Source organism: Marmota marmota, unplaced genomic scaffold (genome assembly GCF_001458135.2).
Source record: "Marmota marmota marmota unplaced genomic scaffold, marMar, whole genome shotgun sequence".
Classification (NCBI taxonomy): domain Eukaryota; kingdom Metazoa; phylum Chordata; class Mammalia; order Rodentia; family Sciuridae; genus Marmota; species Marmota marmota.
Window position 1 is genome coordinate 30,326,674 of NW_026000174.1, and position 13,986 is coordinate 30,340,659.

Here is a 13,986-nt window from a genome sequence, read left to right on the forward strand (position 1 = left end):
AAACAAATGAACTAAATTAACAAGTTAATTAAACAGCGGAAATGTTACCAAAAATCATGCTCTCAAGTGGAGGTGGAAACCTTAAGCTGAACTCCAAAGCAACTGGAATGACTCAGACAGTGTCAGGGATGTGGGTTCCAACCTCCCACTCCAAGGGCTGGGCTGCTGACCCAGACATGGGAATCAACATCAGTTACAGTACTTGAAAAAAAAAAAACCTTTATGTCTTTCATTAGTCTACTTCCTAACTCATTAAAGGGTATGCTGACAGACTCAACCAAACTTACTACCATTTGATAGTAAGTATAGTGTACTGCACTGTGACTCTTTGAAGACTAACCATGAAATACCTACCTGTTAACACCTAATTACTCAGACTATGGCTAGTTTGTGTCTACTTTTGTATTTAGCAGTATTGTTGCACATCATACTGGAAATATGCTGAAATTTCATTACAGGTCTGTCTCCCCTGGTAGACACCTTAAAGGCAATATTTACATCTAATACCAAGTATGGCACATCAACATAATCACTATTTGTAGGGTGGATGGAAAAGTTGTCCATCTCCATATTCTTAGACTTAAGTCTATCTACAAATTCTCGAGAGAAGCATGGCCCATGTCTTTCTCCTCATTTCTCCAAGGCTTATTACATTGCTTAATAGGTGTCCAATACATATTAACTGCTTTGCTTGGGATCCTGAATCCAAAGAGACAAACTGAAGCCTTCTGTTCAAGAACCAGTGAGTCCCAGGAAAGAGATCAGAAATCCTAGCTGTCTATCCTGTCTTAAATGTATTTGAATGTTTAGTCTCTTTTAAACTGGAAACAGTCTGACAAAGGAAAACAACTACATTCTCAGATAGGCAGTGGAGTCACAGAAGTGAATAAAAGCAATATGGTGGCTCCACAGAGCTTACTGACTGAAGGAAAAAAAAAATTCATATCAGCAGGCATACAAATAAGCAGTTACTATGCTCAATGTCTCTTCAAGCAAAGCTTCTCTAGATGGGCCCAATCCTTAAGCAGTCTGAACTTCTCTGAGATATAATCTTCCTCCAAATGAACAATACATTTTCCTTCGAGCATCTTCTGAAGTGGTAATATGAAAATTTTACTATACACATTTGTTATACAGGCCTTTATTCCAGAATGATCATAAAACTTTTTAAATATCAATTAAAAGCATCACAGAAATGAATGCTTACAAGTCTGTTTGTGTATACAAATGTGTAGTATGTGTGACTTACCAAAAACAGAAGAAGCTGACTGAAAACCTTCAAGAACCAGAAACTCCTAGAATAATAGTCACTAGGCATTTGGGAGTCTAGAGGTGGGTGAATTGCTAGCAAAGCAGACAAGAGCAGGCCAGGGAACCCTTGAAGTTCAGAAGGCCTTTACATGACAATAGACCCAAGAATTACAAACTGTCTGTTCAAGGAATTGTGTATAAGTCAGCAGGAACTCTTAGACAGCAGGGATGAACACAGGCCATAAAACACAAAGTCCAAGAACAAAGTCAGGGATATGAAGGCCACGAAAGAGCTCCCCTAAGGGAAAGATGAGAAACAGATGAAGACTCAAAGAAAGATGAAGATGCCAAAAGCTGTATGGTATGATAGCATAGCATCTGAGGGAACAAGAGATGTCTGGATCAATGTACATAGTTTATTAGGGTAAATACAGTTTAAGTCAGAATATCATGCCAGCTATTATTCAAAATTATGTTCCTGCCTCCATCTTTCCTTGAAATATTTACTTTGGCTGAACTTTTTTTTTTTTTTTAGGTGGGGGTTACCAGGGATTGTTGAACCCACGGGCACTTAACTACTGAGCCACATTCCCCAACTCTTTTTATTTTTTATTTTGAGACAGGGTCTTGCTAAGTTGCTTAAGGCCTCACTACATTACTGAGGCTGGCTTTGAATTTGCAATCCCCCTGCCTCAGCCTCCTGAGCCACTGGGATTACAGGTTTATGCCACTGCAACCAGCTTCTGATTCTTTTAATTTAGACTGAGGTGGAAATACAAACCGTCATCTCCTCAGCTCTATTAAAGTAAGGACTCCCCAACAACCTGGACAAATTTCTGGGTGATGCTTGCTACAATCGATTCCTTTTTAAAACCACACAGACTTTCAGGATCAGGAGTTAACCTAATCCAGTCTTTTTGGGTACAAAACTGTGATCCACAAAGGAAAAGCCATATATCTGGCTGATAGCAGAATTAGACCCCAGGATTTTCCCCTCCCAGTCCCTAAAGTTTTTCATGAACAAAAATCCTTAAACCCTAAGCATTCTTGCCTATTTAGACAGTCTTCCAGTAGCTCTTACCAATACCAAATTTTCTGCTGCATTCTCACCTGTCTGAGCAACCAGGTGTGTCCACCCACTCCAGATGGCAGTGACCTTCTCATTCTGAAAGCAATGTGCTTCTATTTTCTGGGGCACAGGAAGAAAAGCAGCCTGAGCAGCCAGTTGCCCATGCTTGTTACTTCCCCAAACATACAGCTCTCCTGCATCTTAAACAGAAGGGAAACAGAGATGAAGAAACATTATTTGAATATTATGGAAAATAAATCAAGTCTAAAAAAATGGCTAAAAAATTGTGGTTTTTTTAACTTATAATATAATGTTTAATGGAGCCAAGCAAAATACAATGTACATGTGTAGCATAATCAAATGTAAGATATATGAAAATTCTACATATAGAAACAAAGTCAAATATTCTTAGGACTTTAAGGAGTAAGAATGTGTAGTTATTTTTCTTTATTCATTCACTCAACAAATATTCATTCCACATCTATCCTCTATGAGACGTATTTCTCTGTTTTTTTTAATATATGCTCACATTTCCTTTGGGGGGAAAATTTTTTAACTTGTTAAAATAGTAAGTTAAAAGACAAACTATTTCTATTTAAACTTTAAAAACATAGGATTATTTTCATTGTTTATCCTGTCCAGCAGAAAATATAAAGCTACCACATCACATCTGTGCAGCATTTCAACCTCACAATAATCTTGTGATATAAACAGAAATGACTGCCATTGTGATTTAACAGAAAAAAAAAGCAAATTCAGAATCAAGTGACTCTGGCTTCTATTCCTGGATCCACTAACTAGCTATTGACCTTGGACAAATCACCGCCTCTCTAAAGCCTGTGTAGTGGAAAGGAGGGTAGTTGGTCCAGAAGGGCAGATAACATGACTGACGATGCTGGAACAAGAACAATTGGTGGCAACTGTGGTAAACCAGAAAGCACATGTCTGTCTAAAAGACATTCAAGTTCAAATATATCTTTTAGATAAAAGGTCAAACAAAATGAAGCCATGACTACTCAGGTGCTCTATAAGCTTTCTCAGCCCTAACACTTCAAGATTCTAAAACTGTACGAACCAATAGCACTAGCCATATGTGGCTACTGAACACTTGAAATATGGGTAGTCCAAACTGAGATATCTTACAAGTAAAAAAATACAGAGTGAACTGCAAAAACTTGGTGCAAAAGAGAAGTGTACCTCATTAATAATTTTAATATTGATTACACACTGAAATACTATTTTGAATATACTGAGTTAAAGTACATATAATATTAAAGTTCATTTCCAACTGTTTCTTTTTACTTTTTGAAATGTGGCTCACATTTTATTTCTATCAGAAAGCACTGTTCTAGAAGATAAGTTAATCAAACTTGGAAGATGTTAAATGACTTTTCAAGCTCACATGGTTAATAAGAACTCATAGTCAATAAGGGAACTAAAAACCAACTCAGCTTCCACTGCATTTTGTGACCTGCCAATAAAACTTTATAATATTGCTTGCCCTAGGGCTGCTGATATATTTCCAAAAACTAATCAAAAGCCAAAGAGTAGCATGAAAGGACACTAGAGCAGGGCTCAGAGGTCTCTAGTTCAAGTGCCATCTACTATTTGGTCACTATTTGAAACTGAGCACTTCACTCCACATTCTGGGACTCTTGTTTCCTCAACTCTAAATGGCAAAATGTAAATCATTGAAGCCTTTTTGCCACCTAGGAAACCCTGCAGCACTGATATTCTGCAGTTTTTTGAAGTGAATTTGGTATACTTCATTCTCAGAGAAAGGGCAACCTCCCTGGACTTCATCAAGGTGTATGAAGTATGAGAATCCCATATAAGAGGGCAAAGAAGGCCCCTCAGCAAAATACCAATCCATTAAGTAAATTGGTGAGCTATGAAGATGCCACTGGTGATAAAGCACAATTTGTATTAAGCCTTAATCTATCTTAGTTCATCTAACATCTTTTTGAAAGACAAACTGACTTCCACATGAGGATCATTACACTGTTGCATCAGCAGGTAAAATTAAATTCTGCTGCAATGCCAAAGAGTTACACAATCTACAAGGACTCCAGAAAAAAGGTCTAAAGAGCACTGAACAAAATCCAATGTGTTAACAGCTTGAACTAGATGAGAAAGGAGGATTATTAATCTTGACAATTTTTTAAAACATTTATTTTTTAGGTGTAGATGGACACAACACAATGCCTTTATTTTTATGTGGTGCTGAGCATCGAACCCGGGTCCTGCCCTAGGCAAGTGCTCTACCGCTGAGCCACAATCCCAGCCCTTGACAATTTTTAAATCACTTTCAAAATACTGAAAAACAACTCAGTTTGTGAATATACTAAAAATGACTAAATAGACACTTCAAAATAGTCAATGTCATGATTAAATCTCAAAAAATATTCAAAGTTTAGATGTATAAAAAATACCATAGGAACAGTGCCACATATGAAATAATTTACTAATCACAAGACTTTTTAAGAAATCGACATTAGCAGGAGATCAGACAATTTCTATGGTGTATATAATGTCAGCCATTTCAAATTGTTTAGAACACAGGAGAAATGTCTGCCTCAGTCTACTTTTACACTCAGAGAGAAGCTCCCCCTCCCTCATTGACTGTAGGCTTGAACAACTCACTTCTCATCTTGAGTCTCCAATTCTTCCTCTGTAAAAGGAGAGGTGAAACCAGGTGCCCAGTAGTGTTGCTTACACTTAGCATTCATTTCAACTTAACACTTTGACAAACAAAAATCTATCTAATGTGAGTCGCACACTAAAAGTAGATGTTTCTTTTGTTACTTTGTGTTTTAAACTCATTAAGCAACTAATTATGCATAGCTCAGAATTTGTAAAGTATTTAAACTCTCTCACTATGACTCTGGTGCTCTGGAAACAACAGGAGTGTCCAGTTGGACAACACTGTAAATTTGATATGGGAGAATGCATGCCATCATTAATTTACCTTTAATACACACCTGAGTTTCCACATAAAACACAAAGAACACTAAGTATGAATGTCCCTCCTTTTGCTTAAAAATGAAATGCATTCAATTATGAGTGGAGGTCTTATAAAAAATATTAAATCTCTGAGAGGTACAGCCTCCAGTCTAGCCCTACCAGCAGAGAATAGGACAATATGAATCAAAACAAAAGGATAACTGCTGCCTAGAAAACAATGCATTGCCTCCTAAGGAAAGTCACTAGAAAGTTCATACTATGTTTGATGAGCATGTCCAATGGATGGGTGGACACATAGCCAGATAGAAAACTACAGTGTGAGAAAAAAAATATATTAGATAGAAAAATGGATATGGAAAAGATAGAAATAAAGGGATGAAATAGGAAAATACATAATAATATAAAGCAGATCAGAGAATAAAACTTGTAGGCTTATTTATATATAGGTACTTAAGTTAAAGAATAGATGAAAGAAAAAAAAAATATATATATATATGTAAGTTAACAAAATAGAGAAAACAGAGACAAACAAATTAAAAAGATATAGACGAATAAAATAGGTTAGTCTGAGACTAAACAGCTAGAAAGTATAGAAAGATAGCATTTAGTTATATTAGACATAGAAATGGATTAGGTAACCCCTTCACTGAGCAACTCATGACTACATATAAATTTACTGTTCATTATATGATTTAACCATTGCAATTACCCTGAGAAGATATTCTCATCCTTCTTGTTTAATTGAGAAAGCAAACTCAGAAGAAAATGAAGTAAGCCTATGTTTTATGTGAGTGCTTAACATTATCATATTTAATTTTCATAATTACCCACAAAGTATTTTATAGATAAGGAAATGGACAAAAAATGGTAAAATAATCTGCATAAGATTATACCAGTGGGGGCATCAGAATTCTGGCTTTAAAATCTATTACCTTCCCTCTGTATCCAAATATCAACACTCTAGGCCATCACTCACAAAGTTCTGAATGGCATATTAAACTGTGAAAGAGTTGGTACCTACCTGTTAATGAAGCTGAATGGTCTGAGCCAGCAAGAACACATATTGCTTTAGAATTCTCTAGGCCTACAAAAAAAAAAATTTTTTTTTCTTTTGAATTATGTTGATAACAGAACAAACTGGGTGGAGGAGGGACCGTGAGCCATCACCACCTAGGTGTGAGGAGAAACTCAGCCAGCACAGGCAGGTGTGAGTCAGCAGCACTGGCCAAGAAGATGGCTACACGGTGGGAGACTGGAATCTACTAGGGAGTGAAATAGAGAAGTAAATATATTGAGAATAAAGAAGACAGGTTCCTCAATACCAGAGAGGAAAGGAAGGTTCAAATGTGAAAAGTGAGAAAGCTAGAAACAAGCTTCTGGTATTAGTTGGTAATAGAAAAATCAGTGTAAATTCATGGTTTCTAGAAATAGATAGGCTTATGTGTGTAAAAATGTGTGTGTGTATGTGTGTGTGTGTGTGTGTGTACATTTCCTAGCTCTGTCTGCTGTGTGAGAAACAATGACATCTCATACATTCAGCTACTATCATATGCAGGATGTAAATACAAACACAGACCTCCTCAAGACAGAGATAGAACCAGAACTTGAACTAGACTTCCATCTCCAAATCTAGTATTTTTCCTTCCTTAATTCCACTGCCTTTACTGACAAGGTAGAATCCCAATCAACCCTGCTAGAAATTGGGAAAACCTGTAGAAACATGTGATTTAGCATGCAAATAAATGCAGTCTATTCCATAACTCTATTTCTGATGCTTCTGTTTAATTAGTATCTTCACAAAAGACTTCTTCAGGTATCCTGTGGAATGATAATAAGACATTTCCAGCCACATTCACCAGAGAGGAAACCTGGGCTACTAGTAGCAAACTGAAGAGGAGACAGTAAAGGATCTAGCTCCAGAATCTGTGAAAACAGGGTGACGATGGGAGAATAAAGAGTGAAAGACTTTGAAGGCAGGAAGTTAATTTTCATTCTAATTTTTCATCAGAAAACTTCCCCAAATCAACTCTCAATCTAAACTGTTACTCCAAGCAGACCTTAAATAGGTTCAGTTAAATAAAATAAACAACTTTTACTCCTTCTAGTAACTGGTCCTGTGGTAATACAGAAGAATGCCACATAGTTCTTGACCCTTAAATGCACATAACCCTTGGCATATGAGAAAACATATAAACAATCCCTGCCTATGAAGAAAATGCAATGGATGCTAAAAGAGGAAAGATTCTTTACTGAGAAAGCTGTATCTCAGCTAGGCCTTGAAAAATTCTTGAAATTTTCCCAAAAGGAGCATGAAGGAAAGGCATTTCAGGTAGAGGAAACAGTGTGCCCACAGGCTTGGAGGTCATGAGAAAGCAGGGAATACCTAGGGAGCAGTGAACACCTTGATGAAAAAAGAAAAGGGTTTGGGAAGGGTTGAGCACACCCTCCCAACTGAACCTGTTGGCATCAGAAATCTAACCCCAGCTCCAGCTGAGAGACACTCTAGAACTTAGAAAAATCAGAATGATCCCAACACTCAGGTACATCACTCCCACAGCAGCTCCCCTTTCCTATTCTTTCCACACACATTTCCACCACCCTCAAAAATCCCTCCTTTGTTCAGGTCTCTTGCAGGTTTTCCTACAACCAACCTGCAGTAAACAGAGTCACAAAAGTCAGAAGAGGAGATAGAAACGTGGTGCTAAATATAGAGAGACAAAAGCCCACAAAGAGAATAGAAAACAGAGAATAAGAGCTCAAAGAGAGAGGCGGGAAAAGAGGGAAGGAAGGAGGCTGAGGAGGAGAAGCCTCTATAGACCAAATGACCAACAGAAGATCAACCAACAGACCTATGAGCAAAAGGAACACTTATCACCTACTCCTCGTATTTTCATGTAGAGAACTCCCTAAAGGGGCATTCCTGGTCCTCTCTACATCCTTGCTCACTCCTGCTTCCCTTTTGGGAGAAGAAACTAGGCATGTGAAAAGTAGCCCACGGTCCTTTTGAGGAAACAGTGCCTGGTAGATTAAGTTCAATCTAAAATTCAGAATTTACAGGCTCATTATAAAACTACTCCAAGTAGTTTTTAACAGTTCTAGAGCTACCATTTTGATCTCCACCCTTTGATTCTCCATCTTTTGATCTCTATCTGACTTACATCTATCTCTCCACAGGACCCAAACTCTGGCAGCCAAGAGGGTTACTTTTATTGGACGCACAAAAATCCCAACAAGACTATCATACCAACTAATAGAGAGAGTAAGATAGATAAAGAAAAAGCAAAAGTACAAAACCATTTACCCATTTTCTGCATGTCTATGTCTCTTACTTTCTCACAAAAAATAAATAAGGGCCTCACCTGTAACTCTGCTTGGTTCCTTTGCTGTCAAAAATAATGGGAGAGTCTGCCTGAGGGATGACCGTCGTCCAGATGATGCCAAACCAGTCCCCCACTGGAACACGATGCCACTCACTTCCCAAAAGAGCAGAAGAGAAAATAAAGAAAATGTACATCAGGATAAGACCAAATTGCCTTTTGAACCTCACTACTATGGGAAATTCTGAATTCACTCTGTCAACCTGAGTATTATGGAGAAGCTCAATTGCATCAAGGGTTCCAATCACTGGTCACAGGGATTACCTCCAAACCAATCAAAATTCCAGTCGTCAGGGCAATCTAAGACTATCAAAGAGAAATTCAATATAGTAAAACTTATTAAAACTTATCCAAAAAATTCAAGGACACTCCTGAGTCAAATCACTAGAATGTACCTTGCTCAGGGTTAGCCTGAGAACATAACTCAGACTCTAAGCCAAATAGAAAGGACTTTGAAGATCATCAAGCTCATTCCTCATATCTACTAGATGAGGAAACTGAGACCTTAAGAGAGGATTGTGATTTGTGCAAGATCACATGGGGATCTTGTACCACAAAGAAAAAGCCAGGACTCAGCTCTCCTGACCCTTAAGGTAGTGTCCTTCCCAACACACCAAGATGAGTTCAAAGATTCTCCATTGCCAAAATAAATAAATATTTATGACTTTGAGACAAGTTAATAATCATGATTTCAATGAGAGGGCTTTTATTACCATGTCCACTGCATCTCATATTCTGAATACAAATACACACAAAAAAAATCCATGTATTTTGCCTACACTCAAATGTGTGCAATTGTACCTATAATCCAACACCAGCATTAAGGTCTATTCCTCTGGAAGCATACTATAACCAGTGGTCCCTTGGGCAGTAAACAGACAAGTTTGCTTAATGAAAAAATAAAGTATAGGCACAATATAAACAAAGCACAAATTTATGTAAAATAAAACTTAAAAATCCCCTCAACAAATAAATTTCAAAGAGAAAAAAACTACATAATAAAAGGATTTTCAGATAAATGATAAAGGATTAATATCCACAATATATATATGGAACTCCAAAAAGTCAATCAAAAACAAACCAAAACCCAATTTTTAATTTTTAAATAGTCGAAGAACGTGAATAGACATTTCTCCAAGAAGATACATTAATGGCCAATTAAACACAAGAAAAAATGCTCAACATCACTAATCATTAAGGAAATGCAAATCAAAACCACAATGAGAAACCACCTCACACCATTTGGATGCTATATCTAACAAAACAAAAATCCCAGAAAATAACAAGTGTTAGTGAACCTGTGAGAACCTTTGTGCACTGTTGGTGGGAATATAAAATAATGTGACTGCTATGGAAAACAGTACAACAGTACCTCAAAAAGTGAAAAAATAGAATTACCATGTTACCCAGCAATTCTGCTTCCAGGTATACATTTAAAAGAATTGAAAGTAGGATCTTGAAGAGGCATTTGAACACTCATGTTCATACCAGCATTATTCACAATAGCTAAAACATGGAAGCAACTCAAGCACACTTTGACAGATGAATGGATAAACACACACAAACACACAACAATAGAGTATTATCAACCTTAAAAAGTACAGAAATGTTCCTGGGCAAGATGGTGCACATCTGTAATCCCAGCAACTCAGGAGGCTGAGCTAGGAAGATCACAAGTTCAAAGTCAGCCTCAGGAACTTAGCAAGGCCCTAAGCAACTTAGCAAGACCCACTCTATATAAATAAAAAATAAAAAGGGCTTGGGATGTAACTCTGAGGTTAAGCGGCCCTGAGTTCAATCCATAGTTAAAAAAAAAAAAAAAAAAATGTTGACATGCTATCATGCTATTCCGTGGATGAACCTTGAGAACCTTATACTAAGTAAGCCACTTACAAGAATAAATACTATATGATTACATTTATATGTGGCAAAGTATACATAGCATAAATGTTCAAAAGAAACAAATACATTTTTAAAGAGATTTGAAATATATATCAACCAATTATAATACATGGACTTAACAGATCCCAATTCAAAAAACCATAAAAACATGTTATAGAAAAATTTAAATCCCAACAGGATTCTTACTGATATTACAATTATTTTTTTTTTTTTTAGGTTTGATGAAGGTAGTACAGCAACATTTTCAAAAAGAGTACTTACTTATCTTTTAGAAATACACGCAGAAATATTTACAAATTAGATGGTGGTGGTGAAGAGGCCTCGACAGAATGAATAAGTAGTAGCAATTATATTCATCAATGTCTTGCAAGCCATCTGTATGATAAGGGGTTAATTTCTAAAATATAAGGAACTCTTTCAACTCAATAGCAAAAATTTTGAAAAGGACAAAGGAATTGAACAGACATTTCTCCAAAGAAGACATACAAATGACTAATAGGTATATGAAAAGACATTCAACATCGTTCATGATCAGGAAAATGCAAATCAAAACTACAGTGAGACTTTACCTCATATCTGTTAGGAAAGCTATTATTTTAAAAAAAAAAAGTGTTGGTGAGGACAGGAAGAGACTAGAGCCTAATACACTGTTATTATGAATGAAAAATGGTGCAAATGTAACAAAAAAACAATATAATAGTTCCTCAAAATATTAAAAAAAGAACTATCATATGATTTAGGGATCCCATTTCTGGCTATATAATCAAAACAACTGGAATCAGGATCTTGGAGAAATAGCTGTATTCTCATGTTCTTTACAGCATTGCATACAAAAGCCAAGATATGAAAACAACCAAAGCAGCCATCAACAGATGAGTGGATAGAGAAAGTGGCAGTATATACATACAATGGAATATCATTCAGCCTTAACAAAAAGAAGGAAATCCTGTCATTTGTGTCAATGTGAATGAATCTGGATGATATTATTCAGATACAGAATGAATGCTGCATGATACTATGTATATGAGGAATCTGTGATAGCCAAATTCATAGAAGCATAAAGAACAACAGTAGTTGGCGGGGCAAGGGGTGCAGAAGAAATAGAGAGTTGTTGTTCAAGGGTATATAGCATCAGCTATGCTAGATGACTCTGCTGTGCAACAGTGCCTGTAGTTAACAATACAGTAATGGGCACTTCAACATTTGCTAAGAATGTAAGTTTCACATTAAGTGTTTTTGACACAAACACACACACACACACACACACACACGCACGCACAAACAAAACAAAGGGCATCAAGGAAACATTGAGAGGTACTGGATATGTCTATGACCTTGATGGTAGTGATGACATCACAGTTATTTGCACATATCCAAATCCATCAAGTTGTACACATTACATATGAATAACAACTGTAGCCCAATAAAGCTGTTTTTTAAAAATGTAAAGACTGGCAATTACAGAAAGTTGGTACAAAAGAGGGAAGAAATTTACTGACAGGCAATTCTCTTGCCCTGATGATTTCTAAGAGAAGAACCTACTTATAAAAGTGTAACCACCGCCATACAACTCAGCAATCATACTGCTGGGCATGTATTTCAAAGAAAAGAAAATTTATGTTCATATAAAACCTGTCCACAAATGCATATAGTAGCGCTATTCTTAATAGCTCAAAACTGCAAATAACCCAGATGTTCTTCAATGAGTGATTGATTTAACAGTTATTGTTATAGACTGAACTGTGTCCCACCAAAATTCAGATGTTAAATCCCTAATGCCCAATGTGACTATATTTGGAGAGAGGACCCAAAGGAGAAAATAAAAGTTAAATGATATCATATGGGAGGCCCTAATCCAGTAGGACTGGTGGTTTTATAAAAAAGGGAAAGAGACACTGGAAATCTCTCTTTGCACAAGTTCACAGAGGAAAGATGCTATGAGGAAACAGCAAGAAGGTGGCCATCTACAAGCCAGAAAGAGCTGCGTCCCCAGAAACCAATTCTAACAGCATATTGATGTTGGACTTTGAGTCTCCATAATGGTGAGAAAATAAATTTATGTTGTTTAAAGCCCCCAGTCTGTGGCATTTTTGACAGCATCCCTGGAAGGCTATTATAGTGAGTGATACATTCATACTATGGAATACTACTCAGCAATAAAAAAGAGTGAATTATTGGTACACATAACTTGGAAGAATCTCCAGGGAACTGTACTGATTGAAAAAAGTCAACCTCAGAAAGGATTAGGCACTATATGATACCATTTATATAACATTTTTTAAATGAAAACATTATAAAGATGGAAAATAGAAGAGTACTCGTCAAGGACTAAGAAGGAAATGGGGACAGGCAGGAAGCGCATGTGGCAGTAAAAGGGCAACATCAGAGACCCTTATGAGGATGGAACTGTTCTGTGTCTTGACTGTACCAATGTTGATATACTAGCTGAGTATACACTATAATTTTGTAAAATGTTACAATGGGGAAAACTAGAAGAACAGCACATAAGGTTTATTTCATTTTTTATAATTGCATATAAATCTACAATTATCAATATACATAATTTTAATCTTTTTGAAAAATATATGATCAAGGTTAAGCTGTAGGAGATGATCAGTACAGTGCTGCACTGAATTTTCCTTCCCCACCTTCTCTTCTCTCCACTCTACAACTGGACAACGCACAGAAGCTTGTCTGCCACCACTAATTAGTATTGTGCGTAAGGACAAAAGGAATGTGACCGGAAAAATAAAAGAGAAAAGGTCAAAGGGTCACTGTTCTCCCACCCATCCCTGCATTTCAAATTCTCTCTCCTTCCTAGTTTCTCTCCTGAAAATACGCTCTGAGGCTGGGGCTATAGCTCACAGTGGCAGAGTACTTGCCTAGCATGTGTGAGGTACTGAGTTTGATCCTTAGCACCCCTTAAAAATAAACAAATAAAAATAAAGGTATATTGTTAATCTACAATTATCAAAAAAAATTTAATATGCTCTGGTTGCTCTCTTTTTTTAATTATTTATTTTTTGGTTGTAATTGGACACAATACCTTTATTATATTTATTATGTGGCGCTGAGGATTGAACCCAGGGCCTCACACATGCTAGGCGAGCGCTCCACCACTGAGCCACAACCCCAGTCCGAACTCTCTCTTTTTTAAAGGAACTGTATATGCATTAATCACTGTATTTGTAAACTTTAGGACTCCTAGGGAAAAACCTGACTCTATTTACCTTTATGCCCAGGGTCTAAGCAAAATCCACATGCTGTCTCCCTTCTCCATCTCACTTACATACAGTCTTTATCACCCACTCATGGTACAGGAAACAAGCTCATGTCAAGCTTTGAAATTAATACATATTAAAATCTGCTAGGAAGGCAACGCAGTTCCCTGAGAAGACCATGTGACTTGGAATTTCAACCATC

The 13,986-nt window shown here is 36.8% G+C and overlaps 1 protein-coding gene across 1 annotated transcript in view; it reads right to left on the reverse strand.

Moving 5' to 3' along the window:
* Positions 1–13,986, reverse strand: part of Sergef (secretion regulating guanine nucleotide exchange factor) — a 227,047-nt gene that overhangs the window by 198,221 nt on the left and 14,840 nt on the right. The window contains 3 exon segments of the mRNA XM_048788447.1: positions 2,362–2,520; positions 6,306–6,368; positions 8,644–8,757. Of these exon segments, the coding sequence (XP_048644404.1) occupies positions 2,362–2,520; positions 6,306–6,368; positions 8,644–8,757 (336 nt within the window).